The sequence below is a fragment of the Rhinatrema bivittatum genome, chromosome 8 (genome assembly GCF_901001135.1).
Source record: "Rhinatrema bivittatum chromosome 8, aRhiBiv1.1, whole genome shotgun sequence".
In the NCBI taxonomy this organism is placed as follows: domain Eukaryota; kingdom Metazoa; phylum Chordata; class Amphibia; order Gymnophiona; family Rhinatrematidae; genus Rhinatrema; species Rhinatrema bivittatum.
Genome location: NC_042622.1, coordinates 185,080,516 through 185,094,231, shown reverse-complemented (window position 1 = coordinate 185,094,231; position 13,716 = coordinate 185,080,516). Strand labels below are relative to the sequence as shown.

Below are 13,716 nucleotides of genomic sequence, written 5' to 3'. Positions count from 1 at the left end.
AACTCAGGAACACTAACAGAAAATGATACAAATTATTGACACTTTCCAGGTCAGTAAAGGTCAGTTAGGAATGAATATGTATTCCTATTGGCTGGCTGCCCTCTTATCTATTGATGTTACCAAGGTTCCAACTGAGGTGATGGTTGGGGGGATGGGAAATGGAAACTGTTGGTAGTTGACAAAAAAAGTAATGTGATCAGTCAATATGACTAGAACCTGTGCCCTATTCCTGATACCAGGGGTGTTGTGATCTTCCTGCACTCAGTGCCCTATCCCTGATATCAGTCTGAGACAGCTCCCTCCCTGCATTACTAGTGAGAGGCTGGCTTCACAGACAGGGGGGAGCTGCCTGACCCTCACTCCTGACTTCCCCCATGTCCCAGCCAGTGAATGGTGTGTGGGTGAGGGGGGGGGGAGGATGGTGAAGTCTGAGACAGCTCCCACCCTGCATTACTAGTGAGAGGCTGGCTTCACAGACAGGGGGGAGCTGCCTGACCCTCACTCCTGACTTCCCCCATGTCCCAGCCAGTGAATGGTGTGTGGGTGAGGGGGGGGGGAGGATGGTGAAGTCTGAGACAGCTCCCTCCCTGCATTACTAGTGAGAGGCTGGCTTCACAGACAGGGGGGAGCTGCCTGACCCTCACTCCTGACTTCCCCCATGTCCCAGCCAGTGAATGGTGTGTGGGTGAGGAGGGGGGAGGAGGATGGTGAAGTCTGAGACAGCTCCCTCCCTGCATTACTAGTGAGAGGCTGGCTTCACAGACAGGGGGGAGCTGCCTGACCCTCACTCCTGACTTCCCCCATGTCTTAGCCAGTGAATGGTGTGTGGGTGAGGGGGGGGGGGGAGGATGGTGAAGTCTGAGACAGCTCCCTCCCTGCATTACTAGTGAGAGGCTGGCTTCACAGACAGGGAGGAGCTGCCTGACCCTCACTCCTGACTTCCTCCATGTCCCAGCCAGTGAATGGTGTGTGGGTGAGGGGGGGGGGGGGGGAGGATGGTGAAGTCTGAGACAGCTCCCTCCCTGCATTAGTAGTGAGAGGCTGGCTTCACAGACAGGGGGGAGCTGCCTGACCCTCACTCCTGACTTCCCCCATGTCCCAGCTTCTGAATGGTGTGTGGGTGAGGGGGGGGGGAGGATGGTGAAGTCTGAGACAGCTCCCTCCCTGCATTACTAGTGAGAGGCTGGCTTCACAGACAGGGGGGAGCTGCCTGACCCTCACTCCTGACTTCCCCCATGTCCCAGCCAGTGAATGGTGTGTGGGTGAGGGGGGGGGAGGATGGTGAAGTCTGAGACAGCTCCCTCCCTGCATTACTAGTGAGAGGCTGGCTTCACAGACAGGGGGGAGCTGCCTGACCCTCACTCCTGACTTCCCCCATGTCCCAGCTAGTGAATGGTGTGTGGGTGAGGGGGGGGAGGATGGTGAAGTCTGAGACAGCTCCCTCCCTGCATTACTAGTGAGAGGCTGGCTTCACAGACAGGGGGGAGCTGCCTGACCCTCACTCCTGACTTCCCCCATGTCCCAGCCAGTGAATGGTGTGTGGGTGAGGGGGGGGGGGGGATGGTGAAGTCTGAGACAGCTCTCTCCCTGCATTACTAGTGAGAGGCTGGCTTCACAGACAGGGGGGAGCTGCCTGACCCTCACTCCTCCGGGGTATTGTGATCTTCCTGCATGCAGTGCCCTATCCCTATTAATACCAGGAGTGTTGTGATCTTCCTGCACGCAGTGCCCTATCCCTAATACCAGGGGTGTTGTGATCTTCCTGCATGCAGTGCCCTATCCCTGATACCGGGATGTGTGCAGGAAGATCACAACACCCCCGGTATCAGGAATAGGGCACTGTGTGCAGGAAGATCACAACACCCCTGGTATTAGGGATAGGGCACTGTGTGCAGGAAGATCACAACACCCTTGGTGCCAGGGTTAGGGCACTGTGTGCAGGAAGATCACAACACTCCTGGTATTAATAGGGATAGGGCACTGTGTGCAGGAAGATCACAACACCCCTGGTGCCAGGGTTAGGGCACTGTGTGCAGGAAGATCACTCCTGGTATTAATAGGGATAGGGCACTGTGTACATGAAGATCACAACACCCCTGGTGCCAGGGTTAGGGCACTGTGTGCAAGAAGATCACAACACTCCTGGTATTAATAGGGATAGGGCACTGTGTGCAGGAAGATCACAACACCCCTGGTGTCAGGGTTAGGGCACTGTGTGCAGGAAGATCACAACACTCCTGGTATTAATAGGGATAGGGCACTGTGTGCAGGAAGATCACAACACCCCTGGTGCCAGGGTTAGGGCACTGTGTGCAGGAAGATCACAACACTCCTGGTATTATTAGGGATAGGGCACTGTGTGCAGGAAGATCACAACACCCCTGGTGCCAGGGTTAGGGCACTGTGTGCAGGAAGATCACAACACTCCTGGTATTAATAGGGATAGGGCACTGTGTGCAGGAAGATCACAATAACCCTGGTATCAGGGTTAGGGCACAAGTTCTAGTCACATTGACTGATCACATTACTTGTTTTGTCAAGCTACCAACTGTTTCCATTTCCCATTCCCCATATACTGTCAGTGGGAACCTTGGTAACATGAATAAATAAGAGGGCAGCCAATAGGAATACATATTCATTCCTAAACTGACCTTAACTGACCTGAAAAGTGTCAAATTGTATCATTTTCAGTTAGTGCGCACTAACTCCCGTTAGTGCGCACTAATCGGAAAAAACGATTTTTAACGATTTTTTAACTAAAAAATCGTGCCTAACACGATTTTCTTGCCCTGCCACACGATTTCTATCGTTAAGACGATATGGAACACGATTCACATCCCTAATCGTCAATCAGAGTGCATTTGAGCGCAATCTCCGCTTATCATCACAGGATAGGAGATGCACCTATATCCACACAACCTCTCGTCAGTAGGTTTATGAGAGGTCTAACTCACCTTAAACCACCAATTCGGCCTCCAGCTACACAATGGGACCTGAATCTGGTTTTAACAGGATTAATGCGTTCTCCTTTCGAACCCATAGATTCCTGTGAACTTAAATTTCTTACATGGAAAACTATTTTCCTCATAGCCATCACCTCAGCTAGAAGGGTTAGTGAGTTACAAGCACTTGTCACATATGAACCTTATACAAAGTTTCTCCATGACAGAGTGGTTCTCCGAACACATTCAAAATTCCTTCCTAAGGTAGTTACGGAATTCCACTTAAATCAAACCATAGTTCTTCCCACATTCTTTCCAAGGCCTCACTCTCACCAAGGCGAAAGAGCTCTACACACTTTGGACTGTAAACGTGCATTATCTTTTTATTTAAATCGCACTACGTCCCTCAGAAAATCCAATCAGCTTTTTGTCTCTTATGACCCAAATAAGCCAGGTAAAGCAGTGGGAAAGCATACTCTATCCAATTGGTTAGCAGATTGCATACAGTTTTGCTATGAAAAAGCAGGCCTTCCTCTCCAAGGGCGAGTAAAGGCACATTCAGTAAGAGCAATGTCAACCTCAGTAGCACATTTTCGTTCAGTGCCAATCATTGACATTTGTAAAGCAGCAACATGGAGTTCTCTTCACACCTTTGCAGCTCATTACTGTTTGGACAAGGAAGGACGACAGGATTCAGCCTATGGACAATCTTGTCTTAAAGAACTTGTTTCCAGTTTAATCCCAACTCCTTCTACATCCAACCTGCTGTGATCTTCGGCTGCATCATTTCCTCAAACATGCATTACTGCTACCTGCAGGGACAATGACTCAGCCTCTAGCTTGCTAATCACCCATATGTGAGGACTAGCATCCTGCTTGTCCTGGGATAAAGCAAAATTGCTTACCTTGTAATAGGTGTTATCCCAGGACAGCAGGATGTAGTCCTCACGGAACCCACCCGCCACCCCGCGGAGTTGGGCCTCAGACTTTATTAATTTAATTTTGCTATCGCTTATTGCTACATACAAGACTGAAGTGAGACCCCTGTGGCAGGGAATATCATGGCATGCCGGGCATGCTCAGTAGCCTCAGGCAGCCAGTTAAAAGCTTCTAGAAACTTGCCAGAAGTTTTTCCCGCTTAAGGGCTCCGTGAATGACGTCACCCATATGTGAGGACTACATCCTGCTGTCCTGGGATAACACCTATTACAAGGTAAGCAATTTTGCTTTACCCCAGTGTTTCTTCTCCATTTTTCAACAACCATGGCTGCAAGATCTGAACGTTATCTGTCATGGAACACTGAAAGTGCGTAGTGCTTTCCTCTCTTCTTGACACTATCCTTTCTCTCCCTGTCCCATGTACAATTTAAGGGAAGAGCTTCCAAAAACCTATCTTTAGATATTTCAGTTCCTAAACAGATTGGAAATATTTTGGTTGAAATCTCCAAAATAAGAGAGTGGAGAGAGAAAATGGGTGATCTCCAAAATGCAGTGCAAGATTTGGATTCCTGCAAATGTTTCAATCTGAAACAAAAATAAATTGAACTTCTGAGGGCAGCAACAGTACCTTGGAGGACTGAGCTCCAGTGGCTTGTGTTCTGAAGGAATGTGTCTGCACAGACAACCCAGCAGTGATCAAGGCCCCCTAGTTTGCTGTGATTTCAGAGAGGTGATATCTGATATGTATGTGTGTATAAGAGAGAAAAAATAGAACATCTGTGTATGCCAAATCATGCTAAACTATTATGCAAATATATTCAGATACATATAGAATTGACCAGAATCTTGAAAATAAGACTGCAGGATTTTTTAACACTTAATGCAAAATCTACCCATGGACAACCACAAACATCAAGGAGTCTTGTTGGAGCTGGCTGCAGAGAGGGAGGAGGGAGGAAGGATGAGAGAAGAAATGTCTTCCAGAGTTGCTGTGTGCTTAACGGCATTTCTGCTTTCTTTATAATTACAGCTTCCAGATGCAGCAGGACCATGTTCCTCCGACAGTGAATGTAGTAAGGGAAAATACATGAAGCGGGGGCAAGGTAAAGTGAAAATGAAATATTCAGTAAATTCTGTAGAGTGGAAAGTAGGTTTATTTCACACACACTTTTTTTTCCAATATTTCTATATTTAAAGTACTGCACAGACAACAAAACCATAGATACAAATTTATTATGAAACAACTATATAGGGCTGAACAGCACGCCAATCAATTTTTTTCCCAAACTCATCCCTCCCACCCCACCCACCCTGACGCTGCATGTCCATATCCTCCATTACTGGAAGATTTTATTAATTTTTTCAAATGCATTACAAACAAAACAATTATACAACATATATTGAGCGTTAATAAACAGTGGTATACAAAGTAACATTGTAAGCATTTCCTTTGTATCATGAACATTGTTTTGTTTTAATTTTGTTTGATATTTCTCCTGCCCCCATTCCCATTCTTATCTCCCCTGTTCCTCTCATACATCTGATGTTTTTGCAAATCACTGCTTGACAACTATGGTACTGAAACTGAAACTCTCTTCACAACACGCATGAATGTCCGCTGGGTATTCAATTGTCTCGTCAGATGGGTGCAAATCGCTAAATTCCACCAGAAACGCCAAGTATTTCATTAGAAGCCACGGTATTACATGATGTAGAATATATTGCATTATATAACAATGAAAGCTCCTATGAGAATCTGGGAAAAACTTTAACCCCTGTCTCCTCCCTCCCTCTACATGATATCCATGATAGACAGCTGTTCCTCTACCCTTTGTTATGAGTGTCTACTTATCCAAGAGAGAAACGACCAGCGGTCTTAGTCAAGACCTGTATTGTCACCACTGCACAGTGGTTGCCAAACGTTAAAGTGAGTCGCTACTCTGTTGTCTTTAGCGCTGTCAGATAATCGAGACGTCTATGAATCTGTAATTTGGCCTCTACTTCCTGCAAAGTAGGCAGAGCCATAGATTTCCAGTGCTGTGCAATTACAGTGCGAGACGCTATCTTTATATACATACATAACTTCTGTTGGCAAATATTTAATTCTTCAATAGGAGCATTAAGTAAGGCGGACAAAGGCGTTAAGGATAACGACACCTGAAATAGATTATTAATCTGGGTAGATTATTAATATGGGTAGAAATCCCTTGTGTATCAGGGAAGACTACAGTGATAGGGGTATACTACCGTCCACCTGGTCAAGATGGTGAGATGGACAGTGAAATGCTAAGAGAAATTAGGGAAGCTAACCAAATTGGTAGTGCAGTAATAATGGGAGACTTCAATTACCCCAATATAGACTGGGTAAATGTATCATCGGGTCACGCTAGAGAGATAACGTTCCTGGATGGAATAAATGATAGCTTTATGGAGCAATTGGTTCAGGAACCGACGAGAGAGGGAGCAATTTTAGATCTAATTCTCAGTGGAGCACAGGACTTGGTGAGAGAGGTAACGGTGGTGGGGCCACTTGGCAATAGTGATCATAATATGATCAAATTTGATTTAATGACTGGAAAAGGAACAGTGTGCAAATCCAAGGCTCTCGTGCTAAACTTTCAAAAGGGAAACTTTGATAAAATGAGAAAAATTGTTAGAAAAAAACTGAAAGGAGCAGCTACAAAAGTAAAAAATGTCCAAGAGGCGTGGTCATTGTTAAAAAAATACCATTCTAGAAGCACAGTCCAGATGTATTCCACACATTAAGAAAGGTGGAAAGAAGGCAAAACGATTACCGGCATGGTTAAAAGGGGAGGTGAAAGAAACTATTTTAGCCAAAAGATCTTCATTCAAAAATTGGAAGAAGGATCCAACAGAAGAAAATAGGATGAAGCATAAACATTGGCAAGTTAAATGTAAGACATTGATAAGACAGGCTAAGAGAGAATTTGAAAAGAAGTTGGCTGTAGAGGCAAAAACTCACAGTAAAAACTTTTTTAAATATATCCGAAGCAGAAAGCCTGTGAGGGAGTCAGTTGGACCGTTAGATGATCGAGGGGTTAAAGGGGCACTTAGAGAAGATAAGGCCATCGCGGAAAGATTAAATGATTTCTTTGCTTCGGTGTTTACTGAAGAGGATGTTGGGGAGGTACCCGTAATGGAGAAGGTTTTCATGGGTAATGATTCAGATGGACTGAATCAAATCACGGTGAACCTAGAAGATGTGGTAGGCCTGATTGACAAACTGAAGAGTAGTAAATCACCTGGACCGGATGGTATACACCCCAGAGTTCTGAAGGAACTAAAAAATGAAATTTCAGACCTATTAGTAAAAATTTGTAACTTATCATTAAAATCATCCATTGTACCTGAAGACTGGAGGATAGCAAATGTAACCCCAATATTTAAAAAGGGCTCCAGGGGCGATCCGGGAAACTACAGACCGGTTAGCCTGACTTCAGTGCCAGGAAAAATAGTGGAAAGTGTTCTAAACATCAAAATCACAGAACATATAGAAAGACATGGTTTAATGGAACAAAGTCAGCATGGCTTTACCCAGGGCAAGTCTTGCCTCACAAATCTGCTTCACTTTTTTGAAGGAGTTAATAAACATGTGGATAAAGGTGAACCGGTAGATATAGTATACTTGGATTTTCAGAAGGCGTTTGACAAAGTTCCTCATGAGAGGCTTCTAGGAAAAGTAAAAAGTCATGGGATAGGTGGCGATGTCCTTTTGTGGATTGCAAACTGGCTAAAAGACAGGAAACAGAGAGTAGGATTAAATGGGCAATTTTCTCAGTGGAAGGGAGTGGACAGTGGAGTGCCTCAGGGATCTGTATTGGGACCCTTACTGTTCAATATATTTATAAATGATCTGGAAAGAAATACGACGAGTGAGATAATCAAATTTGCAGATGACACAAAATTGTGCAGAGTAGTTAAATCACAAGCAGATTGTGATAAATTGCAGGAAGACCTTGTGAGACTGGAAAATTGGGCATCCAAATGGCAGATGAAATTTAATGTGGATAAGTGCAAGGTGATGCATATAGGGAAAAATAACCCATGCTATAATTACACGATGTTGGGTTCCATATTAGGTGCTACAACCCAAGAAAGAGATCTAGGTGTCATAGTGGATAACACATTGAAATCATCGGTTCAGTGTGCTGCGGCAGTCAAAAAAGCAAACAGAATGTTGGGAATTATTAGAAAAGGAATGATGTATAAAACGGAAAATGTCATAATGCCTCTGTATCGCTCCATGGTGAGACCGCACCTTGAATACTGTGTACAATTCTGGTCGCCGCATCTCAAAAAAGATATAATTGCGATGGAGAAGGTACAGAGAAGGGCTACCAAAATGATAAGGGGAATGGAACAACTCCCCTATGAGGAAAGACTAAAGAGGTTAGGACTTTTCAGCTTGGAGAAGAGACGACTGAGGGGGGATATGATAGAGGTATTTAAAATCATGAAGAACGGGTAGATGTGAATCGGTTATTTACTCTTTCGGATAGTAGAAGGACTAGGGGACACTCCATGAAGTTAGCATGGGCACATTTAAAACTAATCGGAGAAAGTTCTTTTTTACTCAACGCACAATTAAACTCTGGAATTTGTTGCCAGAGAATGTGGTTAGTGCAGTTGGTATAGCTGTGTTTAAAAAAGGATTGGATAAGTTCTTGGAGGAGAAGTCCATTACCTGCTATTAAGTTCACTTAGAGAATAGCCACTGCCATTAGCAATGGTTACATGGAATAGACTTAGTTTTTGGGTACTTGCCAGGTTCTTATGGCCTGGATTGGCCACTGTTGGAAACAGGATGCTGGGCTTGATGGACCCTTGGTCTGACCCAGTATGGCATTTTCTTATGTTCTTATGTTCTTAATCCATTGCATTAGTGCTTGCCAAAAGGGGTAAATCTGTGCACAATTCCACCAAATATGGAAGAAGGTACCAATAGTTCCACATCCTCTCCAGCACTTGGGGGATCGGTTAGGAACTATCCTATGTAATTTTTCAGGATCTAGATGCCATCTGTCTTGCATTCATGCTGAGATAGAACACTTACTTATTCTCTGAGGTGTAAGTGGTTCTCCCAGATCTGATTCCCACTGCAATACGGTATATGACTGAATTGGGATTCATCAGGCACATTAAGTAGTAGAGATGTGAATCGTGTGATCGATCGTCTTAACGATCGATTTCGGCTGGGGGGGGAGGGAATCGGATCGTCGCAGTTTTGTTTTGTTAAATATCGTGTAAATCGTAAATCGGGGGAGGGCAGGAAAACCGGCACACTAAAACAACCCTAAAACCCACCCCGACCCTTTAAAATAAATCCCCCACCCTCCTGAACCCCCCCAAAATGTCTTAAATTACCTGGGGTCCAGTGGGGGGGGGGGGTTCCCGGTGTGATCTTCCACTCTCGGGCACACTAAAAAAACCCTAAAACCCACCCAGACCCTTTAAAATAAATCCCCCACCCTCCTGAACCCCCCCAAAATGTCTTAAATTACCTGGGGTCCAGTGGGTGGGTCCCGGTGTGATGTTCCACTCTCGGGCCACGGGTGCATTTGTTAGAAATGGCGCCGGCGCTACCTTTGCCCTGTCATATGGCAGGTCAAAGGTAGCGCCGGCGCCATTTTGGTTCCTGTCCCCAGACGTCACGAGCGTAGGAGATCGCTCCCGGACCCCCGCTGGACCCCCAGGGACTTTTGGCCAGCTTGGGGGGGGCCTCCTGACCCCCACAAGACTTGCCAAAAGTCCAGCGGGGGTCCGGGAATGACCTCCTGCACTCGAATCATGTTGCCATACGGCCGGCGCCATTTTGAAAATGGCGCCGGCCATATGGCCATATTGCCGTACGGCAACACAATTCGAATGCAGGAGGTCATTCCCGGACCCCCGCTGGACTTTTGGCAAGTCTTGTGGGGGTCAGGAGGCCCCCCCAAGCTGGCCAAAAGTCCCTGGGGGTCCAGCGGGGGTCCGGGAACAACCTCCTGCACTCGAATCGTGTTGCCGTACGGCAATATGGCCGGCGCCATTTTCAAAATGGTGCCGGCCGTATGGCAACACGATTCGAGTGCAGGTCGCTCCCTGTGACAAGTTAAGGGCAAAGAAGATCGGCGCCATACTGGCAGTCGATCGCCTTTGCCCTTAACTTGTCACAGGGAGCGACGGTCGCTCCCTGTGACAAGTTAAGGGCAAAGAAGATCGGCGCCATTATGAAACCTCCAGCGCAGCACCCTCACGGCACGATTGAATGGATGGCTCCCGGACCCCCCGCTAGACCACCAGGTACATGTAAAAGGTTTTTGGGGGGTTCGGGAGGGTGGGGGGGGGGGGTAAGGAATTTCTTTTAAAAGGTCGGGGTGGGTTTAGGGGTTGTTTTGGTGTGCCGGTTTTCCCGCCCTCCCCCAAATAATTCCCGAGAGCGGGAGATCGCGCCGGGGAACCCCCCCACTGGACCACCGGGTAACTTAACATTTTGGGGGGGTTCGGGAGGGTGGGGGAGGGTAAGGAATTTCTTTTAAAAGGTCGGGGTGGGTTTAGGGGTTGTTTTGGTGTGCCGGTTTTCCTGCCCTCCCCCAAATAATTCCCGTGCCCTATTTAACGATACAATATAAATGCTCCTGACGATAAATCGTGGGCATTTGTATTGTATCGTGTACTCTAACGGTTTAGAACGATTTTAAAATTATCGGACGATAATTTTAATCGTTCAAAAACGATTCACATCCCTATTAAGTAGATGTATAATTTGGATTCTCACAGGACAAGCAGGATGGTTGTCCTCACAAATGGGTGACATCGAGGATGGAGCCCACCACGGAAAACTTCTGTCAAAGTTTAAACAGAACTTTGACTGGCCCCTACTGGGCATGCCCAGCAAGGCACTGACCCTGCAGCCAGCAGGGGTCTCCCTTCAGTCTTCTTTTTTCCGCGCAGCAGTTGCCATGCGGTGAAAGGAGCTCTCTAACCACGTTCCTGACAGGAATTTGGAAGTTAATTTCCGAAGAAAATTTGCCCCTCAGGGGTCTCCCTTCGACAAATTTTTTACTTATCTTACGGAACCCGGTAAGTTTTTTTGCCTTTTCCATCGACTACCGTCGATTTTGGCCCTCGAGGCCTGTTGGCACTTACCGATCCCCAGCCTAAATTTTGGCTTCCAGCCATGGCAACGGGGTTCCGTCGTTGTCCGGATTGCACCCGGACTATGTCCATCACAGACCCCCACAGGGTTTGTGTAATGTGTTTGGGTAGTGAGCATGATGTCCTGACTTGCACCAAATGTGCCTTAATGACACCCAAGGGTCGCAAAGCCAGGATGGAGAAGATGGGGCTCCTCTTCCATGCACCCACCCCAATGCCATCGATAGCATCGACGTCATCGGAACCGGCACCGTCGAAGTTGTACCATCATCGTCAACCCTCCGGTGACCGTCCGCCATCGATCGCTTCTCGGCCGTCGACTCCCGTCCCTTCCCCGGATGGGCGAGGGGATCGGAAAGAAAAGCATCGCCATCGACGGCACAAGTCTCGGCCTGTCGAGGATCCACAGCCATCGACCTCCGCTCAAGCCGAGCCACCGACAAAGAAGCCGCGAACTGACCGGACATCCTCCACGTCTCGTTCGCCGGCATCGAGGAAACCCTCACCCTCTCGGGGTGTGGGGGCCGTGATCCCACCGGTTACGGTGGTCCCTCCGGCCTTGCCTCAGCCTCCCTCTCCCGTCGAGCCGGGTATTGTTACCCCTGGTCTCCGGGCAGAACTGGACCGGCTGGTCCAGGAGGCCATCGAGAAAGCGATGAAGAAATTACAACCTCCATCGGCACCGTCTCCAGCACCGGTTCCAGTGCCGCCTCCGGCACCGACGCCGGCACCGGCGTCGCCACCGAGGAGGGAACCGACCACCGAGCCGTTGGTGCAAGCTCTAGCACCACTGCTACGCCGCATGGAGGCACTTATGACGGCCCTTCCATCGGTGATTCCAGTACCATCGACAACACCACCGTCTCCAACTGGTTTCTCATCGGCAGGAGAAACACCGTTTCGAATTCCCCCTTCCGGGGTAGTTCCATCGGTACCTTCTGGTATATCTCCACCGATTTATCCTTCGGCTCCATCGATTCCGTGCCAGATACCGATTCCATCGGCAGCACCGAAGCCATCGATGCCATTTCCGGTTCCACCTACCGCACCGATTCCACCTAGGTTTCCATCGATGCCTTTGGAGCCTCAGCCAGGTCCATCAGGGCTACAAGCCCCACATGATCCCTACGATACCTGGGGTGATAATGATGATACATCTTCTGACACAGATTTGCCTTCGCCACCATCTCCTACAGAGAGTAGAAAAAGATCTCCTCCTGAGGATCTATCTTTCATTAACTTTGTGAAAGAGATGTCAGAAGTTGTACCGTTTCAGCTCCAATCTGAAGCCGATGACAGACACCAGATGATGGAACTACTTCAATTTCTGGATGCTCCAAAAATCATCGCTTCCATCCCTATACACCAGGTGTTTTTGGATCTGCTAAAGAAAAACTGGGAATCTCCTTCATCGGTGTCACCAGTTAACAAGAAAGCTGACTCCACATACCTTGTCCAGTCAACACCAGGTTTCCAAAAACCTCAACTGGATCATCGCTCTGTTGTGGTTGAGTCCGCGCAGAAGAAGGCCAAGCGTCTTAAGCCACACTCTTCTACCCCACCTACCAGGGACAACAAATTCCTAGATAGTGTGGGACGGAAAGTGTATCATGGAGCTATGTTGATTTCACGCATAGCTTCATATCAACTCTACATTACTCAATACAACAGAGCCATCCTTAAGCAGATGCAAGACTATGCTGACACGTTGCCGGACCAATACCAACCGCAGCTTCAAGCCCTTCTTCACAAGGGATTTGAGGCAGGGAAGCACGAGATTAGGACTGCCTACGACATATTCGATGCTTCCACGAAGGTTTCAGCCACAGCCATCTCAGCCAGACGTTGGGCTTGGTTAAAGTCATCCAACCTTCGCCCAGAGGTCCAAGATCGTCTTGCTGATTTACCCTGCTTAGGCGACAATTTGTTTGGAGAGCAAATTCAACAGATTGTGGCGGAGTTAAAAGACCACCACGAAACGTTGAAACAACTCTCATCTGTCCCACCTGAGGTGTCCTCCAAGCAACCGCAAAAGAAGGACTCTAAGAAGTCGTTCTTTCGACCATGTCGCTACTACCCTCCGTCAACTAGGGCTCGTCCTGCACGGTCCTCTAACAGGCCTCAGCCTCGTCAGCCGAGAAAGCAAAGACCTACTGTAGCCCCACCTCCTGGGCCTGCGGCGGGCCTTTGACTTCCCTGTATTGAGCACATGCCAACTCCCTCTTCCACACATCCCTGTGGGAGGTCGGCTGTACCACTTCTTACATCGTTGGAAACAGACCACCTCAGATCAGTGGGTGCTAGCAATTATCGCACAGGGTTACCACCTCAACTTCATAACACTTCCGCCAGACTCCCCGCCCCTTCAGGCATGGAGTCTAACCAACCATTTGATTCAAATACAACAAGAAGTATCCCTTCTTCTACAATCAAATGCTATAGAACCCGTCCCTCCTTGTCAACAAGGGAAAGGATTCTATTCCAGATACTTCCTAATATCAAAGAAATCAGGGGGGCTACGTCCAATTCTGGACCTTCGGGCCCTCAACAAGTATCTGCAAAAAGAAAAGTTCAAGATGGTAACCCTAGGCGCCTTGCTCCCTCTGTTGCAAAAGGGGGATTGGCTGTGCTCTCTCGACCTCAAGGACGCTTATACCCACATTGCGATAACACAATC

The 13,716-nt window shown here is 47.6% G+C and overlaps 1 protein-coding gene across 3 annotated transcripts in view; it reads left to right on the top strand.

The window, feature by feature from the left end:
* Nucleotides 1-13,716, top strand: part of LOC115096850 (P2X purinoceptor 1-like) — a 363,629-nt gene that overhangs the window by 211,442 nt on the left and 138,471 nt on the right. For all 3 annotated transcript variants that reach the window (XM_029612053.1, XM_029612052.1, XM_029612051.1), the window contains one exon: nucleotides 4,912-4,984. In XM_029612053.1, coding sequence (XP_029467913.1) covers nucleotides 4,912-4,984 — 73 coding nt within the window. The remainder of the gene's footprint in view (nucleotides 1-4,911; nucleotides 4,985-13,716) is intronic.